The 22220-nt window shown below is 41.5% G+C and overlaps 1 protein-coding gene across 1 annotated transcript in view; it reads right to left on the reverse strand.

Annotated features, from left to right (window-relative positions):
* Positions 1-3910: 3910 nt before the first annotated feature.
* The window catches only part of ITPK1 (inositol-tetrakisphosphate 1-kinase), a 95423-nt gene continuing 77113 nt past the window's right edge, over positions 3911-22220 (reverse strand). Inside the window, exons 6-11 of the mRNA XM_075282450.1 lie at positions 10443-10541; positions 9835-9875; positions 8670-8835; positions 7601-7668; positions 6634-6796; positions 3911-4989 (exon numbers count right to left, since the gene is read on the reverse strand). Of these exons, the coding sequence (XP_075138551.1) occupies positions 4709-4989; positions 6634-6796; positions 7601-7668; positions 8670-8835; positions 9835-9875; positions 10443-10541 (818 nt within the window). The 3' untranslated portion in view covers positions 3911-4708. The remainder of the gene's footprint in view (positions 4990-6633; positions 6797-7600; positions 7669-8669; positions 8836-9834; positions 9876-10442; positions 10542-22220) is intronic.

The raw sequence follows: 22220 nt of genomic DNA on the forward strand, positions 1-22220 counted from the left end.
ATGGGAAGGTGTCAGCCAGCTACAAGCCACTGTGCCACAGCTCACTGCTACAGGACAAGTGACCAGCAGATGCCTGTTACAATAAAGCAGTGAGCACTTCTACTGATCCTGGCCTGGACATTGCCTTCCTTGTAGCTAAGCCCTGGGCTAAAGCTCTTTGTTGGAGTAGAGCACTGGCACCCACATCACCATCTCAGCCCAGGGACCAGCGGGTGTCTCAATACTCCAACTGGCGTCACATCTAACTGACTCTGCCTATTACCCTGTGCACCTCTCCTGGGAGTTCTGGTGCCTATAAGGTCACCGTGACAGTCCAGCCTCCTGCACGGTTCTCCCAGGGTGGTCGCATATATATGCGCCCTACCCTGTATGCGCGCACATTTATATTTATGCGCGCACACATTTATGTGCCCTACCCTGTATATGAGCGCACATATTTATGCGCCCTACCCTGTATATGCGCGCACATATTTATCCGCACACATATTTATGTGCGCACATATATGAGCCCTACCCTGTATATGCGCGCACATATTTATGTGCCCTACCCTGTATATGCGCGCACATAATTATGTGCGCACATATTTATGCGCCCTACCCTGTATATGCGCATGCATATTTATGCGCGCACATATTTATGCGCGCACATATTTATGCGCACTACCCTGTATATGCGCGCACATATTTATGCGCCCTACCCTGTATATGCGCGTACATATTTATGCGTGCACATATATATGCACCCTACCCTGAATACGCGCACACATATTTATGCGTGCACATATATATGCGCCCTACCCTGAATACGCGCACACATATTTATGCGTGCACATATATATGCACCCTAACCTGTATGCGCGCACATATATATTTATGCGTGCACATATTTATGCATGCACATATTTATGCGCCCTACCCTGTATATGCGCGCACATATTTATGCGCCCTACCCTGTATATGCACGCACATATTTATGCGCCCTACTCTGTATATGTGCGCACATATTTATGCGCACTACCCTGTATACGCGCACACATATTTATGCGCGCACATATATATGCGCCCTACCCTGTATGCGCGCACATTTATATTTATGCGCGCACATATATATCAACCCTACCCTGTACATGCGTGCACATATTTATGCGTGCACATATTTATGCGCGCACATATTTATGTGCCCTACCCTGTATATGAGCGCACATATTTAAGCGCCCTACCCTGTATATGCGCGCACATATTTATCCGCGCACATATTTATGCGCCCTACCCTGTATATGCGCGTGCGTATTTATGCGCGCACATATTTATGCGCGCACATTTTTATGCGCACTACCCTGTATATGCGTGCACATATTTATGCGCGCACATATATATGCGCCCTAACCTGTATGCGCGCACATATATATTTATGCGTGCACATATTTATGCATGCACATATTTATGCGCCCTACCCTGTATATGCACGCACATATTTATGCGCCCTACCCTGTATACTCACGCACATATTTATGCGCGCACATATTTATGCGCCCTACTCTGTATATGTGCGCACATTTTTATGCGCGCACATATATATGCACCCTACCCTGAATATGCGCGTCAGGTTTTTCACTGATATCCAAAATGAGATACACATAATCACATGACGCTTATCGACATACACACAAACCACATACAAAATACACCAGTGCAAAACTGGACAATTCTTATGGGGCCACAACACAAACATAACATGTAATATACCCGTGCGAAGCCGGGTCCTCCCTCTAGTATCATATATAGCGATAACAATGCTATGATAAGTCATATCTGCCTGTACCAGAATGGAAATCTACGCCACTTAAGAATTGGTGTACATTTCCATTATAATTCATGGCGTTCATTTAAAAAAATCTTTAGGGCCAAGTCCTTCCTTCACTGTGGCAAGTGAAGTGCTGATCGAGGCTTGTGGCACAGGTTTGGTGTAGAGAGATTGATGAATTCCCCCCAATATATCTACTTGTTTCACCTGTTATTATTGTAACTCTATAGATGAGCTGCATATTAAAAAGGACCTTTCATATCCTCGGACAAATGTGGTTTTACATACTGCTAGAAAGCAGACAGTACGTTAAATTCAGCACACTGTCGGCTTTCCTGTTATGTGCCCCAGGGGGAGAGATATCGGCGCATTTACCGATACCTCTTCACTGTCAGAAGGGCGTTCCTGACAGTCTAGCTGGGAACGCCCTTCCTGACAGTCTGTACATAGCGCTATACTGTCAGAGGAGGCGTTCCTTACCACCCAGTCATGACGCTGACCGGTAAGAAACCCCCCCCCCCAGTAGTAGTCTATGGGGAGTACTGTCAGGAGGGAGGGGCGTAAGTCCATGGAAATGAAAGGTCCTCTTTATTAACCCCTGCCTTATATTGTAGTGCCATCCTTGGAGGTTGGGGACTAAAGTTTATCACAAACCAGGTTATAAAGTTGCAGAATTAATATGAAATAAACACATATCCATTGATTTCAAACCTGAAAATCAGGGTAACTAAAAATCTATTAAACTTTACCCTCAGGTACCATACCTCTCACTTCCTAAAGATAGCACTATGGTGAAATATTGAAGATGATTACCAGCACCATAAACATTGGTTTCTTCAGCGGCCATGAAACCTTGCTGGGATTAGGACCATAGATGGAACAGAAACACGGTTAAAGGAGTTTCCCGGACGTTTTCACCTGCTTTCAAATCTCCTCCCCCCACCATTTCTGGTTTTAGTGGTTAGTGGACTTAACCTGTGTGATATAAAGGCCATGCCAACAGCTGCTAACTGCACACTGTTATTTCTGGATTTACATACAGACATAACAAAGGCACTGATCAAGTCACTGTTCTAGACCTTATCACTTGCAGAGATGATAGACTGCTCCAATAGCCATCAATCACAGTGAAGAGAATAGAGGTGGCTGGGATGAGGGACTGACCACCAGTCTGACTCCTGCAGCTACATAGCAGAGGTGGTCTGAAACCTAGGCAACAAGCTGTAAATACATTGTCAACCAATAAGTATTTGGACCCGCATGCAAATGAAGATATCTGCGGTCGTGATGTACAGTGTGCCTTTCCGCCGTTAAATAGGGAACAGCATTAGCATTAGTCGCATGCAAGTGCAGAGTTGTCCGATTTCGAGAAAGGGGTAATTGTGGGGTACCAAAGGAATGGTCGATCCTTAAGGGACATAGTAAGTGAACTGAATTACCCAAAATTGACAGTGGCCTATGTTATTATGAAGTGGAAGGTGAATGGTGATTGTTGGAATGTGCCCCGAGTTGGCAGACCCCCGAAACTGGGAGATAGAGACTGACAGGTGCTGGCCAGAGAAACCGCACCCAACCAATGGCTCACATACACCAGGAGTTTCACCAGGCATCCAGGAGTATTGTGTCCATCAATACCATCCGTAAGGAAGCATCTGCTGGGCTCTACCAACTATTGAACATGAATAAATATTGTTTTTCTATTCTACCACTGGTGTCCAAATACTTATTGGTAGACTGTGTAGAATGAATGTATAAGGTACATGCTAGAAGCACAAACTAAAGTGTATAGAGGTAGACCTATAAAAGGGGCACCTTTGTCTATCCATGTTGTCTATTTCATTCTAAAACAGGAGCAGATTGTCCAATAATTTAAGTAGGTAAGATTAAACTTGAACTTCCATTGAAATCTTTGAGAAGCAGTGTAGACAGTGTAGACAGAATCTTTGGTAGACAGTGTACTAAAGACATATATTCAGCAGTATATGACAAATGGAGCAAGATAGATAAAGTCAATGTATTGGGTAAAACATGATCGAGGATATCGGAATACTTCTTTAAATATTTCCGCAGGTCTAGAAATAAATACCAAGACTGCGACACTCAGGTACATCTGTTTTAATCAGCAGGATCATTTTAACAATATATACAATTATTCTTTTTTCTATAAAACTTAAGTAGAAGAGCTGTCTGTCCACACACACGGGGTGGATATAAGCTGGAAGTGTTTCGACAATCACACAGGACGGTGCAGTATTATTGTCTCGTTTGCTGGGGTGTTTTGTTGCACTACACCAAGGACAGTCCGAACATAATAATCTGGAGAAGATTCCCTATGAGCAGGATGATTCATCCAAAGTCATTGAAATCTAGGCAAATCACTGAACTAACTCAACAAAGCGCCAACAAACCTAGAACAGCTTAAAAATAAGAATTAAAAAAAAAAATTAGAAAATCCTACAATGACATGAACTGGTGGCGACGGTGGTGGCCATTCATGATGGGCATTAATTTACTATCAGTATTTTTTTTTTTTAAACAGAATAAAATTTCTCTCTTTAAAAATAATTCCATTTTTGTAAAACATCTGCATAAAAGAAAAAAATGTGCATTCTGGTCGTACTCGCTCTCTGTTAATAAGAAGGCAGTACCTTTGTTTAACTAAAGTACTTCTTTTTTACCCTCCCAGTTGTGAGTAAAAATTTATTTCTGGGGATTCTGTTGTGAAGTGGTGATTTTTACATTCCAAAAAAAAAGTTAAAAAGGCTGCCGCGCTGGAAGCGCAGATTTGACGACAGATTGCGCAAAATTCCTCAAAGCAGATTTGCCCTATTCTTGTCCAGAGTTTTTATATAACAATCATTGCTTGTCTTGCTTTTAACCCCTTACTTGCTTGGATTGCAGCGACTATTGAGAGGACGCTTTTGTTGCGAGTGATGCCACACAGTGCTTCTGGAAGCTGGGGGATACGGAAGAGTTGCAACCTAGTCTTTGGCTTTGCAGTTTTACAGCTCCATTGGAGTCACTCTCCACTATCCAGGGGTCTATTCGAGCGGTGGGAGCACAACACATGACGGCCGCGGTAATCTGTTCTGAGGGGGGCTTATTTGCATTCACCTCTGGACGCTGAAGGATTGTTGTGATGTGGTTCAAGAGATCCCCGAAGAATTCTGGAACACCCTCATATCCTAAGAAAGAATTTATATAACATACTGATGAGTATTCACCTTCTATGCAGATGCCATACTATTCACAAATGGACAACATAATGTGTTTAGAATTCCTATAGGACTGCATGTACACAAATAGCAGGAATAGGAATGCACCAGCATTACGAATTTTGACCACTGTCGGCAACTGATAATTTTCCTACAAAAAAACGAAAAAGCGCCCTTGTACAGTAACGCAGCCATGTAAATATTATTCTTCCGATAAAGGGCAGTTGTCAGGGCTTATAAATAACACAGCATATTGCAGCATAAATATAGCAGATCTCATGAATATGCTGGTTCCACTATCATCAGACATGCCCATCAGTGACAAACACAATGGATCTACTGACTTCCCATGTGCAATGTTTTTCAATGGGGAGGATGCTGTCTGGTCACGTGTCCATCCATTAGTGGCCATTTTCAGGCTAGGAGTGTTGTGCACTAAGGTGGCTTTAATAAGAAAGGACTGAGGACTCACAATGTAAGAGATCACTGCAATGCACTGCGTGCTCGACATATGGACACAGTAGAATACATTTTATAGGAAATGATGTAAGAAAAGGGGTCAATTTTATTGTTTATTACCATCAAAAGATAACCCCATCATTCTAGCAGTTTAGATATGAGGGCTCTCTCAACACATTTTAGATGGGATTTCCCTTTAAATTGAGACTTAACCCTAGAATTAGGTTCCTCATCTACATTGTGTTGTTATTCATATGTGCAGAGCGGGCTGAGTGCTCTTCATATTAATAGGGGCATTTCATTAACATTTATTAGTCTGCCGGGTCCGGGCTGCAGCTGCACAGCTGCCTGGAAACCGGATTTTATGCAAGAAATGGAAAAGGTTTCCTTCTCTGCTACAAGAGACAATTACAGCAGTAGCGAGTCCTCTATAGAAAGATAAAAGCGGCTGAGAATTCATGAGCAAAAACCCTGTAGAAACTAAATTACATTCAGACTTAAAGGATTTCTCCAGTTTTATGTGCTTGATGCAAAAAAAAAAAAACCAGAATACATTTTCTATTTAAAGTATATCACCACCATAATTCAATGGGAGATATTTATGAAGACTAGCATATTAAACGCCAGTCTTTATATCGTCAAAGAGGAGCAGATGCACCCCTCTTCTCATAAGGTATGTTCAAACTGAATTTTTTGGCAGCGGATTTTGACGTGAAATTTGTCTCAAAATCCGCCTTCAAAAAACGGCTCCCATTGTCTTCAATGCGAGCTGCTCGCTTTTTTTTTCCACCAGCTAGTAGCGGAAAAGAGAAGCGACATGCCCTATCTGGCCGCGGATTCTGTGGCCGATTCAGCTGCGGCATTCGTGGCTCATGACATACTCCTATTTAGGCCCATTTATTCGGACCTAATCAGGAGCGGGATGCTGCAACGGAATGACTATGTATTGCATTGGCATCCTGTCGTAGCTAGCCACGCGGAAGTTTGCACGGCATAAACCATTTTCCGCCATGTGAACATACCCTAAATGCTACACTGATTTATGACTGTACATTACAGGCCATTTTAAAATAATGAAACAATAACAACAGTAAAAAAATATAAATCTTGCTATTGTGAAGTTACAGAATTCCCACAAATTATGAGAATATTTACCTGGAAATGCATTGATGTCAATGACAGCATGCTGGCCTGTTTTGTTATTAATTATAATGTCAATCCCAAATAGCGAGATACCCAGAGCTTGTCGGAGAGCTTTGGAGATAGCGCGGATGACATCATCACTCGGACGCTCAAACACACCTTCTACTTTGTCCAGCTGTGTGAGAAAAGCAGGAAGAAAAATGAGGATTGGATAAAGGTCATTTTTTCATTCACTCCACTCAGCAGCAATAGATGGAATAACTTACTGCAGTAAAAGAACTGAGGATTTCAGTAACGTTTGATCAATATGTCATTTTATTACTATATTACGTTCAGAGATGTCAGTAACTGTGGTGGAGATCATAGAAGATCACATATTAATCCATCTATTAAAGGGGCTCTATCATTGGGAACACTCATTAACTAAGCATATATTTGCATGGCCTTTAGAAAGGCTATTCCAGGCATTGCAGGTGGATTTTGAGGCAGATTCCGCGTCAAAATCCGCCTGCAAAAAACTCCATGCGAGTAGACCCTTAGACAGGTATAACAAAGGAGATAATCAACACAGCAAGAATACTGTACATTTCAGATGAAATATCCCTTAAAGGGAACCTATGAAAGTACTTTTGGGACACTAAGCCACCCAGGGGCCCTTATGAACTGTTTGCTTAATGTCCCAAGTATCCTATTTTAATGCTGCGCATGGCTGCGGGCAAAAATGTAAGTCTTCGTACTTACTTAGAAATGCTAGGGGCATGTGCTGTGAGGACAGGGTGTACTACTCAGCCTCAGTAAAGAAATGTGCCAACGCCAGAACAGGATCCGGGTAAGTACAGACTTTTCTTTATTTTTCGCAACCATACACAGCATTAGTATAGGACTTTTTGAGACACCAGCTACCAGTCCCAAAGGACCTGTGTGTCATTTAGAGTCCAAGACTAAAGTTTCCCTTTAAAACTTTCTATGTACAACTCACCGCAGTTAAGACTGAAGAGGACTCTGGTTTTGACACATTGTGGCTATTGAAGAATATTGATTCTCTATCTGGAAAAAAAAACGAGAAGAAAGTAGTAAAATACAATCATGCAAAACTGAATTTTTTTTCTTTGTATGTGTTTTTTTTAATTTTATTTATAACATATAAACAAAAGAATAAAATAAAAATGTTGATACCCACCATAGAGCAAATGTGTAGTTCTCAGATGTGTCAGCAAGTGGCAGTGTTGCTAAGGAATAATGCAATTTGTATGCGGCACTCAATGATGTTAGATGAGTGGGTGCTTGGATAAGGTCCCAACCCATCATCCAAGTGACGTTAGAGACTCAAGCCCTCGATAATATGTTAAGCAAGTGATTGTGATCCGTACAGCATAATCATTTTGGGCTAAAAAGCCTTCTGCAGACACGATGAATTCCATATTGTCTGAGTTGTATGTTGGTGTGGTCCTCAAGTCCACAATGTAGGACTTGGTTGATCTGAAATGTACAGTTTAGAAATAGTCCTTTCAAGTAAGAAGAATCCACAGTTGCAGAACGTATGCCTTTGGGGATTTATACAGTTATCCCCAGGAAAAGCAGTATGTTAGGGACAAAAGTTTGCTGCTACGGGTAGGATCCTTCTATCATTGCTTGCGGTATCCACCGTTTATTTGCAGATGAATGTTGGATACCGCTCACAAATGATGATAGAAGCAAGGATCCTACCAGTAGGAACAAACTTTTGACCCTGACATACTACCATTCTTGGGGATAACTGCACAAAACCCAAAAAGCGTACGTTTAGCAATGGTGGATTCTTCACACTTGAACGGACTATTTCTGACAATGCGGAATCCATCGAGTCAGAAAAGATTTTTTTAGCTGAAACTGTTTACTCTCTATGGATCAATATTAATTATAATTAAACTATCACTTGCTGAATTATCATGGAAGGGCTTGAATTTCTGACGGTACTTGGTGTTGCTACGAAAATGCTTTCAAACATAAGTGGATAGTCATTCCTACGCCATGTAGAGACATGTTACATTTGCACACAGTAGCCTTACCTGAGCTGCCTGGTGAGAAATTTTTCAGCGATGGCCTTTCCACTACAGTGTACGAATCTCCCACCACAAAGACTTTGTAAAGCACAGCGTTGTGGCTAATGAAGCTCTGAATGACACAGGGGCGCTGGATTGTCCGCAGACCCTCCATATTAAATATGATAGACATCTACAACAGACATAACACACAGAATGTAAATACGGTAGCTGCAGAAACCTTATACAGGGATTAGAAGGAACAAACAAAGAAATACTAATACACTGTGCGGGCCAGAGAAGTGGAGCTTAGCAGGTATCCTTGTTTTGCCAGGCCCTGCACTAAGCATAGAACAGTATTAGTTTTCCTTTAAGGCCAAAGCTACGCTCATTCATCTTTCATGGCTACAGGGTTTCCTGACCATCAGGTGCTGGATTAATGGAAATGTATCCTGAACTTCTGTATATATAATAGATTCTGGCTGTCTCCTCAGGAGGATCTGTGTGTGGGGTCACCGCCCTCACTGCACTTATCCTGCTAGACATTCAGTGTCGGCTGGCGGGGTCCATTATGGATGGAAGGCACTTCACAGTTTATTCCTGTGACACAAAGTTGGCTGCTTGAGAATCTCTCACAAGTGGATGGTTATACATTGCCAAGAGAACCAAGTAGAGTAGTGTGAAGTGCGCGTTTTCACCAATACTGCAGCCACAGGGAATAAGTTTGCTCTATTCCAGACCCCTAAATGTTCTCCTTTTGGAGAAGTAGGGTATGTATTGCGTCAAATTACATACATTTGCTGTTTAAAAAGGAATCTATCTCCAGAACCCAGCCCTGCAGATAGCTTTTGGTCACATGAATCGATGTCTCTGTTGCCAAAATGTCACAGTTTTTGTCAATATGGAAATGAGCATTTTGGGAAGACATGGCTGATGTTGCTAAACTCTTTGGAGCAACAGCGATGTAGTTGTTGCTCCAAAGACCTCATTTGCATATTGACAAAAACAACAACATCTTGGTAACAGAGATTCAGATTCACAAGCGGAACACACCGTTTGATTCAGGCGACCCTAACCTCTCTATATCCACGCATGGGTTGATATACTAGGTTCTGGTGACAGGCTCCCTTTAAGACTTTAGAATCTGGCTGACAACCTAAGTGAAAGGAATCATCGTCATTAATCATCCTACCTCGTGCGAATTGGTTCCATGAGCAACTCTTGTCTTACAGACTAAAAGAAAAAAAAGAAAATAAAATTGTTATCATGCCTTCCTTATGGCAAGTTCAGGAAACAAGGGCTAGGTTAAAGTAGGTTGGCCCACCATAAAAACAGATCACTTATTCTGTGGATAACTGATCAGAGGGGAGCCAAGTCCTCTGTGTGAATGGAGCCCTAGACATGTATGTGCTCTGTTAGCCCATTCTTCTTGCCAGAGATTGTGGTGTTCTTTTTTTTTTTTTCTTTCTCTAATGTAGATTGTGAGCCCCACATAGAGCTCACAATGTACATTTTTTCCCTATCAGTATGTCTTTTTGGAATATGGGATGGAAATCCATGCAAATACGGGGAGAACATACAAACTCCTTGCAGATGTTTTTTTGCCCCTGGCAGGATTTGAACACCAGGACCCCAGCGCTGCAAGGCTGCAGTGCTAACCAATGAGCCACCGTGTGGCCCCGAGATTGTGGTGTTCTCTACTCTTAGCTGTTATGTTGGGCTAACCCTTTTAATACATTTTACTTTTTTAAAAAAACAAAAATTAAATCCTGCTCAGACTTGCTCATTGACAATACTTACTGAATGGGAAGGCTAGGCCACTTTTTTCTACAAGTTTTGAAGTGTCTTCTCCACTTTCTGTAGAGATCTCCATGAAAGGAGGAGAACACAACCGTTCATCTGGGGAAGAAAGAAAAATAGATTTAATGGTAAAACTAAAATGTTTTGTCACAATGGATACAGAAGAGTCAAACACTGCTCTGTGCTGCTGTGGGATTCCTCTTTCCTAAAACACAGTATGGTATTGGGAACCCCATTCCAACTCGGTCTACAACTTCCCACAGGATCAGTGCACTGTTTTCCTGAAATGCATTCTCTGTGCTACTGGGACTGGGAGATTATCACCTAAATCAAGATCAGGATTAAATGAATATTTTACTTTGATTACAATTAGTGAAAAGTTATTATATGACACTCCAATTTCTACAAGCCACTGAATTTAGATTTTGGTTATTCACATATCCTATGACTGCTGGTTGGATATGCTACAGTTCATGACATATTCCATAGTCGATGGCAGTGTGAGACAGGATGGCATGGTATACCGCGATGCGATTAATCGCCCTAGCTGGAGGCTTGATTATTGTTCTGTGTAAGAACAATGTAAGAACATTGTCTTCATCTACCACAATTTAATCAGAAGTATTTCTTACATCAGGGAAAAAATGTTATAGCGTCAGAGAAGATACTTGGAATAAACACATGTGTCCCTGGATTTTGTGATGAAGAATCAAAGGTGGTGATGATGGATGGATAGTTTACATGTGAAGTCGTATACTCTCCATGAATGGAGGGGAGAGTTAAGTTAATTCTTCGACTCAGAGTATGAGTCATGGGTCCTGAATCTGAAGATTTACTAAATGCTACAAACACTGGGAACTTGTCCAAAAGCTGTAGAGGTGACATCAAGCGGTTGCATCACCCAAGAGGAGTTTGGCACCAGGAACCATAAAGACATGGAAAATCATCTTAGATTATAAGCTTACGCTGTGACAGGCTGAAATAATCGCCAGCTACACCATGTGACTGACTCAAGCATTTCTCCATCTTTGACAACACTCACAGTCTTTACATTAAAAAAGAAATTCTGCTCATGAGGGCTAATATGGATAACAATGGTAGGAGAGAGACAGCTACTTCTTGTCCCAGAAACTGAAGCCAGGAAATATCTGGTGCATAAACTGATGCGCTTACCAGAGAAGATATGGAACATTGGTTCCACATGTATCTGCAGCCATTCAAAATATGGCTGACAATTACTGCTACAGATATTGCAACTTTGTCACAAGACGTACAGAATTCCCACGACAAGCACGAATGAGGTAGAGAAGTCAGCAGTATTAGCATAACCAACGCTGCCTACAATTATTATTACTTGGCACGAGAGGACTCAGAGACATACATTTTTTTTTCTCTAGGATCTCTTGGAGATCCGTGTGAATTGTATTAGTATAGCTGCAGCACACAGAGGACCCCCCCATCGCACCCATACTTAGCAGTGGAGGTCAGGTTATCCCTTTAGGGTTCTCTAGACTTGACTGTAAAAGGCCTGAAAAGAGAACCTCTGGAGGCCAGGATTCTGGCAGTGTAAATATACAGAGCTGGAAACATAGGACCAAATCCAGGATGAGCGCTTCACAATCCGACTCCTAGTAATTCCGTTAATCTTATTTAGAGTCAGAATACAGAGAAAACGCACATTCATCACCTACAGGGAAGGATGGACACAACATATTGCTGGCGCAGAGGACAGAATGAGGATTCCTAGAATAGAGAATCCTATGTAAACAGAAATGTACAGGACATATCATCCCATAGCTGCTTTATGCTAGTATACAATACACAAGTGCTTACTAGGTGCAACTTATGATATGCCATTATAGAATAACTGTTTATCTCCTGACAATACAGCAGGTTTAGCTCATATTGCTTAGAAGACATCCATCTTCCTGCCGGGGTGACCCCCTTTAAATACATATAGCCATCAGCCTGTTACATGTCCCGAACAGAGACCGGCTGTAGGCTCTATTCAGATCACAGCTTTTACATCCACAAACAGATGGTCATAAGCATCCACATTTTTTTTTTAAGCTAACAGAAATGTAGTATACCATACTTTTGTGTCTGTCCGAAAAGATGAAAGAAAGATCCTTTTTTTTTTTTGTCTATGTAAATGGATGACTATCAGTTTGCATTGCTTTTTTTTTTGTTTGTTTTGGGGTTTTTTTTGCATTTGTTAAATGGATGTTCTAATTGGATATATATAAAAAAAAAACGTTAAAAAAAAGCCTTACATGTATATGAATACAAAATACATATATTTGTAATTGTCTCCACTCCGTCTCCAGTGCTGCAGTGTTTTCAGAGACAGAATCCATGTCTAACAAAGTATTCACAAATGGAGGAGGGGGGCTGTCCCAAGTACATAATGCAGTCATCATTTCAGTATACCCACATTACATCACAATTATCTAAGTAGAATCCCCCTAAAATTACCATCATATTACATTATCTTTGGGTAAAATAAAAACTGAAAAAAGATTAAAAAATAAAAGAATTGCCCCAAACATCTCTAAAGGCTTTGCTTTTTAAGCACCATCTGTAGCTGACACAAATGCACTGTACAATGCTACCACCTAGTGGAAAATTGATCTAGTGACAACTTGGCGGAAAATATCATTTACTTACATGTAAACTTGTAATTTCTTAGTGTATTTTATTTGTTACATTATTGTGCATTATCTCATTGTAGCAGTGAGTGGTTTGCAGCATAGGATCTCTGCTAAACTACAATGCCCAGACAATTTCATTCTGTGCTGTCCCCCATTCCTTGCACTTCAGCCCTTAAATATCCCAGAGAGTTTTATACTACTGTTCATTCCAGTCTGTCTGCATATTCACTAGAAGGCCAGAAACCGTGAAGACTAACACAACTAGACTGGATGGAGAAAGAGGACAGTGGGATGGCATGCTGCAAATACAATGCAGATTCCGATCAAGGTGTACAGTACACTGAGTGACAACCCTTACAGACACTATGTGATGGTCATCATTGGATTTTATCCTGTATTCGTTACCTAGGAAACAGCTGAAGACTCAGGGTCTTATTTGCCACTATCACTATGCAATTAAACTGGTGTCAGGAAAAAGGCTACAAATTGTGACCAGTCACTGCGCCATTCTACAAAAACGGTATCCATGCTGCCACGTCCACTGTAATTGTGCCCAGAATTCACTCACGTCTTCCTGACGTTCTCACACCCACTCATAGTCTGAAGCCGTCTCGAGAGATCAGAGAACTGCAAAACGTATCAGACAGAATCAGGCCACACTGCATCATCCTTGCGTAAATCAAACAAGCGAGCCACCAGTTAATAACGTGCAAGTCAAGAATCGCCTTGCTATAATCCGTCACAGAACTGAAGCCGATCTCTATGTAACTGATGGTTGGGTCAGGGCTCTAGCACAAAACCACATACCTACATCTTATAGCAGTTTTATGCAGTTGGACATTGTATGGTATTTGTTTGGGATCTGTATTGTTGTGTTATTATATGAGCAATATATAGCCATGTTACTTGATTCCAATATAGCACCAGCTGTGGTATTAGAAGACACTATATAGTGGCATTACTTGAGTCTAATATGGCACTAGCTGTGGTATTACATGGACACTGTACAGTGGTTTTACTTTGACCCTATATAGCACTAGGATAGCCAAAGCATACCTCCCAGAAAGAGGGACAGATTGTGCAGCACTCACCCACTTCCACTTTGATTCTATCCATCATAACCATCATCCATTTCTCTTTGTGCCCCGCAGTCACCCTAATATAACATGCTCCACATTATAATGTGCCCCCACAGTATAAAGTCCCTCTCCTGGTGCACCCCCGATATAATATCTCCATCCAGCTGCCTCACAGTTTAATGTTCCTACTTTTTAATATCCGCCACAGTCTAAAGTCCCCTAGAACCATCCCACAGGATTATGAGCCTCTCTGGGTACTAAACAAACATAAAAAACCTAATACTCACCTTTCCTCATTCCCCTGCTGTTTTGTCTGCTGGCTCTAGTCTCTGAGTGCAGGTGCGATGCAAGTGATGTCACTGCATTGTGCTTACTGTTCCCGTAGCAGAAACCAGGGATGAACGGTATATACCTCCCGCCGTCTGGGACAGCACCAGCAATCCAGGACTGTCTCGCTGAATCCAGGTCAGTTGGGAGGCATGGCTATGGTGTAATGTTTAGAATCAGCATGAAAATCAGCTTCCAAAATCATATGCCATGTGCAACATTTGTGACACAAAGAATCTGATTCTAACCCTTAATCTTAAAATGGGTATTCCTGTCTCCAGGACCAAATATAAATTTTTAGTTTAAGCTAACGGAAGATTGATAAAGCAATACACTGCTTTATCAATCTTGCGCTGTTTGTCAGATACAGCTTAATATGTCTCCTAAATGTTTACAGCTCGTTGCCTACAATTCAGACAACCTTATCTTATCTTGCTCTAGTGGTCAGGGTGATGATGAGCAAGTCCCTATTCCCAGCTACCCCCCTACTCTTTCTCTGCTGATAGTATAATAAATTAGATACACATTTGGTTATATACACTGCTCATACAAGTAAAGGGAATCTTTATTCATTCTGTACTGTAATGCATTAAGAACAATAAAACATAAAAATATGTAAATATGTAAATGTAAATCTGAGGTAATATCCCATGAAGGTCTGGATATGGAATGATACTCAAAATCAAAGTGGAAAATCAAATTACAGGCAGATCCAACTTCAGTGGAACTGCTTCAAGACAAGGAAATGAGGCTCAGTAGTGTGTGTGGCCTCCATGTGCCGGTATGACCTTCCTACAACGCCTGCATACTCCTGGTGTGGCGGTGGATGGTCTCCTGAGTTAACATTCTCCCAAAAACTGGATTAAAGCATCAGTCAACTCCTGGACAGTGTGTGGTGCAGCGTGGCATTGGTGGATGGAAAGAGACATGATGTCCCAAGATGTGCTCAATTGGATTCAGGTCTGGGGAGCACGCAGGCCAGTCTATAGAATCAATGCCTTCATCATACAGGAAGTGCTGACACACTTCAGCCACACGGGGCCTAGAAGGAACCCAGTATATGGTTTCATAACGGGTTTGAGAATCTCATTCCGGTACCTAATAGCAGTCAAGGTAACTCTGACTACCACATGGAGGGATGTGCCCCCCCCCCCCCCAAAAAAAAAAAAAAAAAGCCTCCCCATGCTATTACTGACTCACTGCTAAGCCGGTCATGTTGGAGGTTATTGCAGCCAGCAAATCGCTCTCCACTGTGTCTACAAACTCTGTCATGTACTCATTGTGAACCTGCTTTCATCCATGAAGCGCCAATGTCAAATCTGCCAAACTTGGTGTTCTCTGGCAAATGCCAATCACCCTGCACAATCTTGGGCTGCATGAACAACACCCACATGTGGATGTTGGGCCCTCATACCACCCTCATGGAGCTGCACTACCTGAGCAACTACTGTGGGTTGTGGACACTGCCTTATGCTACCTCCAGGGGTGTGAGTAATGACAAAATGCAAAAGTGACCAAAACAACAGCCAAAAAGGATGAGAACAGAGAACTGGTCTGTGGTCACCACCCGCAGAGCCCTTCTTTATAGGGGTGGTCTTGCTTATTGCCCATCATTTCTACCTGTTGTCCGTTCCATTTGCACAACAGCTGGAGAAATTGTTGTCTCATAACTGGTCAGAAGGATTTCACAGAAGAGTCAATGACTTGGAGTCACATTGTGCTGTTTAAGTGTTCCCTTTAGTTTTTTTGAGCAGTGTATTTACTTTCGTAGGAAGTCAATCACTGGCTTTATAATGAATTAGAGGATCTTTACAACTTCTGACTAACCATGGCTGTCAGCCACTTATGAGTTGGAGTCAGGCTGTGGAAAAAAAGGGGAACCAGAGTCAGTGGTTTGACCTACTGACTCCACAGCCCTGTTTAGAATAGGTATGGCGCTTGCTGCTGGTCTGGTCTCTGCTGAAAACCAGTAAATGAAGGGGAGAGGAGATGAGAGGGAGAGATAAAACCCTGAGGCGGGAAACTTCTTTAACAGAGTAAAGACAACAGTCAGAAAAGCCTCAAAGAAATGAAGCCAACTAACTTTTCTGACCACACTACGTCCTGTAATATGATGCAAGGTTTCTATTGCCAGCAGGAAAATGACTAAATATTACAGAAAAAAAATGGATATATAGAAATGACAGCCAGCAGTAACAGTATTCCCTCTCTCTATGACATGTACCTGAGAAAAAGGCATAAAATGTAAAGCACGTAAAGAATTTTCTATGGAGGAATTTTCACTTAGCCACAGACCGAAAAGCATTAAGTTTCCTAGAATGCAGTTACCTCTTTTCACACCCAGTGTCAGATCAGACAGGAGAATATACCTGGAGGGACATTCTATTCTTTCTAATGAATGGTTTTGCAAGTCTTTTACACACTTGGCATTTTAGTTCTTTGTCTATTTCAAAAGTTTTACTGCAAATGAATGAACAAAGGATTAATAATGGAGGGTTTGTTAGGGCTGGCTCACATCTGCGGTCGGTATTCCATTCGGTGAGTTCACTTGGGGACCCCCTGAATGGAATACTGAACGCATTAAAAAGAGGTTAGCTAAGAAACCACACGGACCCCGTAGACTATAATGGGGTCTGTGTGTTTTCCGCCCGGTGTCCGTATGAAGCATGCAGAGAGAAAAGTCCTACAAGCACTTTCCTCTCTGCAAAATTCGTGCGGACACTGCACGGATAACACACAGACCCCATTATAGTCTATGAGATCCATGTGGTTTCTTACCTAACCAGTTTTTAATGCGTTCAGTATTCTGTTCAGGGGACCCCAGATTACCTGAACAGAACATCTAAGGCAGATGCAATGCAGTACCCTGGGACGTAAAAACAGCAGCTACACAATTTTTCCTTCTGCCTTGATAGTTTGTTACAATGTTTCAGAGTGGGTGAAATGTAACTGTCTGGAGTCCAGGTGAGGGATACAACTGCCACAATCCCTTTAGTTGTGAGAAGTGATAGGATAAAACAGATCCCCAGATTCTTAACACATACAGGTAGAAAGATTAAAAATGGTGGTATTAAATCTTCATTATACAAAGAAGAGCCTCGAAATCACCATTACTGCTCCCAATACTATAGAGTCCTCTTATGAAAGCAGCAGGACAACTCAAGGACATTTATTTAGACTGGATTTTGATTTTTTTCTAAAGGCAGATTACCATTAAATCTACACATGAGCTGTGCAAGGATTGGACACTCAGACTGTAGATCTAGAAGAATGTTTGCAGGTTACAGCTCGAAATTTCAGAAATCTGTCTCATGTAAAGCTGTGGAGTGGAGCTGTGGGATGGGTGAGCCACATCTCTCAGCATTTCTAATGCCAGAGCAAGCCCTCAGGCACCTAGTGCTGGAATGCTTAGAAACAGATTAATACTCCATCATCTCTGAAATTTACTAGAAATCTGAATTAATCAGCAGTTAGCGGCATTTTTTCAGTACTGAGGTATGTACTAGTGGAAAAGGGGTTAACACTCTACCCCCAGGCGAAGCATACAGGAGAAAACAGAGACTTACAGAAGACAGAGTATGATGCTCCAAGTCTGTTGCTGCCATCTGGCCCTCTGTGCAAACATAAAGCTGGCCCTAGACCAGAGATCATTTTTGACTGAAAGGTACAACTACTGTAGAATGAAATGTTCTGCTACTTTCTAGTGTATTTTGTGTTTCTATTCCTCATAATTTTCAATATCTCTGCTTGCTTTTTTCTGGTGTCTTAATGTGTTCATGGTTGCAAACGAACACAGTGGTGAAGGGTTATAGTGCTAGAATGGGGACACGGTGTACATAGCGCACAGTCATCCCATGAGGATTTTGAAAATAACAAAATACAGACAACAAAATGACACAGCACCACCTATAACTGAACAAGGTACTGCAAGGTGTTTCAAATATCCCATTTGAAATGGAACAATTCATTCAAAACATATCGATTTTTCAATGCTCAACAAAGTTAACTCTCTCCCAATTTATTATGAGAAATGTGTGCAGGGTCCCTCTATCCAAAGGCACTATAACCACAGTGTAGGAAGGGGATGAAGTGTTTAGCACCCTGATAATAGAGCAACTCTTGTCCAGTAAAAGAGGGTATAATGGTAAAATGAGCACCACCCAAATACACAACCTCCATCCCTTTTGGCAAAGGCAACTGATGTGTTATACATAGGGGTTAACATAATGGATAAAATTCGGCCAAGTCTGAAGGTGGGTGGCTTCAATGTTGACAGTAATAAGGCACTTGTAGACTTGGCGAGGGCTAAAACACACAAACCGCCTATCACAATGTAGCAGGATTTGTATAAAGTTCCAGAACACTTGTGTCCATCGCGCCTCTTTAACAAGTCTTCAGGGCTGTTTATTATAATGTTTCTCCTTGTAAAGAAGGGGGAAAAAAAAAGGCCTGACAAGGCGCTGACACCGGGTGGTAATAATAACAAATGAGAGAATATAAAGTTCTAGTGAACAGGACATAGATGGTCATTTCATGTATATGGGAGCACCCCGACTGCAGGGCCATGTGAAGTCATATACACAAGAATTTAACAGCAGGAAGCATTGTTCTTAGTTATCTCATGTCAGATAATAACTTAGGAATGGTTACAGCAGTCCAGGATTATACAAGGATTGTGGCGCCCTGGATCGTCCCAGCGTCATTGCACAGAATATAAATTTAATTGCTGGTCTGGGTCTGATTCTGCCTTAGTCTGGTTAACAGAGCAGTCATATAAGAGGTATAATCCTATACCTTACATTGTAATAGCTATATGATAAAGAGACTACATAAAATATATGTCTTATGATGGAATAAAATAGGACAGGTTTCTGCACGCACAGTACTTCTCAGACGTAATGGCGTTCATTCTTTTTAACAACTAGGGTCTATAACAGTGATTTCCAACCTGTGGTCCTCCAGCTATTGCAAAACTCACTGACAGGCTGAAGTCACAGTTTAGGGTACCACACTAAGAGTCCCCTCTTATCTATCAGCTTCCGCTTAGCTGGAGTCTATGCAGTAATGCTTTAGGGCTGCTGCACACTGTCCCCCATGTAGCTGATAGCCCCCCCCAAGAGGTTCCTTTCTAAATGTCTCTATACTTCGGCTAGGGGAACAGAACACACTAATATCACTTTATACAGGAATGCTTTCTTGAAATGTATCGAAGTGGCTAAAACTAGCCTAGTCCAAATGTTTATTCTGATAGACAGCTCTTTTACTGGCTAAGGCGCCTCAATAGAGAGTGGCTGTAAGTGATCAAGGAGTATGAGAAAAGGAGGAAAAGACATGGGAAACCATAACAATGCTGAGCTTTACGTAAACTTGCTTTTAATGGGGGCCATGGTGGACTCTGGCACTATTCGAAATGGTGCTATAGGACGCCCTAGATTCCATGACCTCATAGTTACTAACACTTTCAGTAGCCCTTCTGCAGCTCAATACATTTCTATCCATGGATGATGGATACCAAATCAATTAAAGTGAAGTGAATCCTCCTGGGCTCCACATTGTCCTCTCTGGCCTGTTTTAATATCACCCATATGCTGTAATGTACGGTGATAATGCATACATAGCCACTTCTTTGCTGGAACTGTCTCTGTAACATCAGGTTTGCGCAGAATTAGCCGTTATTAGCAGTCATATGTCTCATATTATCACATACCTTTAAATTGTACGGTTTTACACATCAGGACATAATATAATACGTTACACTTTGAGCACTGAAAGGTCTTATTTTGGGGTGAATTTGCTGGGACATTCACTCCTGGGAAGATTGTCAAGCGTCTCAAATATTATCCACACAGTAGAATGATGGACTTGTTTGAAACTGCCTTATAATGCTTCCCAGATAAACTCTAACATGGTGTCCGATGATTTTTTTTTTTTTTTTTGTTTCTCTTCACATTCTATCAGTCAGTAGCGCCACCAGTACTGACTGCACACAAAATTTGGTACAGTCAGTCTTATAAGAACCAGTCATTCTCCATTCCTGAGACTATTGAAGCAGATGCCGTGGGAAAGCTTATCGTATTACAGGGGAACTGACGGCTCGTATAATCTAAACTGTGCGTAATCCACACTTGAGGTAAGAAGTATATTTACCCTGAGAACAGAAACAATTCCATAATGTGACTCCATACCTCAATGGACTCTCCTGCTTTTAGTGAGGACTGCAATAAGTCAGTCGCTTAGGTCGGAAGGAAGATGACATTCTGGATTGTAAATCCTACCTTCCTGCCCCTTTCCAACCCCATAAAAATATCTTCCATGTCTTGTCAAACCATTGAATATTTCCATATTAAACTCTACTGAATTCCTTAGTGTTAGACTGGAACATATATAATGCATGCAAGAAGAAAAAAAAAATCTGGAGATTTCAGTAATAGACTGGGGCCTACACAATGCAGCACAGAAAGGCTTTTGGGAAACACTCACGTAAACACAATGATAACTTTTTTTTCCATTAGTCATCTTGAGCAGATCCTCAGTTACAGCTTGTATCATACTCCAGATCTGGTTAGGTCAATGTGTACATACATACATGACTGATCCTGAGTTGAATCCTGTGTCCAAACATTACTTACACTCCAGAGCTGAATTCACTATTCTGCTGGTGCAACCCCCATAAAAAGACATAACATTGCTGTATAGTGGTTGGGCTCCAGCGGCCCTGATCCCGAGTTACATCCTGTTATATACTTGACTTAACTTGTAATACTTGTAATGTGTATGTTGTTACTATTCTACTGATGGAATTACTGTGCATTTACAAACCGACTCCTCTATCTGGAAATTTAGATCACATCTATCCATAAACAGTAATATGGTATCCATTAATTTAAGGAGCATTTGGGGTTAAAGATTTATGAGGAAAGAAATGGATGACTATTATAAAAACCAGGACACTGTGGAGACCTAGATTTGACTGAAGAATAATCTTGTAAATTAATTTGTGCTTATAAAAGTCTAGGTCAGTAATTCCCAGCGCTGGTGTCAGGACACAGATGGGCATTGCTATGAAAATGTATTACAAGAATAAAGAGGACCTAACACACTGCTAAGTAAATGCTGATGGTGCCAATATATGAGGGGCAGCATTGTAATACATACCCCATCATAATTTAGCCTTTCTACATCAAGTCAGGGCGAATGTACCAAAGTTACTTTGCAAATTCTTTGCATTTTTCTCCTGGTCTTATACTCGAGTCATGTCCAGAGCTGTATTCATAAGCCTGTCGGTGGCCCTTTGAGAAAGATTGTTATCTATATTTTAAAGTTAACAATATTACCCACAAACTTAAAGGGATTTTCCAAAGATTGGAGGATGTCTGACCACTAGGACCCCCAACAATTACAAGAACGGGGGTACTGCGTCTTGAGTTGGAATGCAATGGATAATGCTGCTCCATTAAAGCTGAATCGGACTGTCGAAGATAGTGCATCACTGTACTCAGCAACTTTCCATAGCCTATAGACCTTTAATAGAGCAGTAGCGTGCATGCTCGACCATCACTTCATTAAAAAATGGGACACAAGACTCCATTAATCACAGGACTTTCACCATTCAGGAACTTATCTATCCTGTGGGTAGATAGCAAATTTTAGTCTTGGGGGGAAAAACCCTTGCAATGTTTTGTTGGTGTTCAGATGACCGTTACATTCTGGATATCTCCAAA

The sequence above is a fragment of the Leptodactylus fuscus genome, chromosome 7 (assembly GCF_031893055.1).
Source record: "Leptodactylus fuscus isolate aLepFus1 chromosome 7, aLepFus1.hap2, whole genome shotgun sequence".
Lineage (NCBI taxonomy): Eukaryota > Metazoa > Chordata > Amphibia > Anura > Leptodactylidae > Leptodactylus > Leptodactylus fuscus.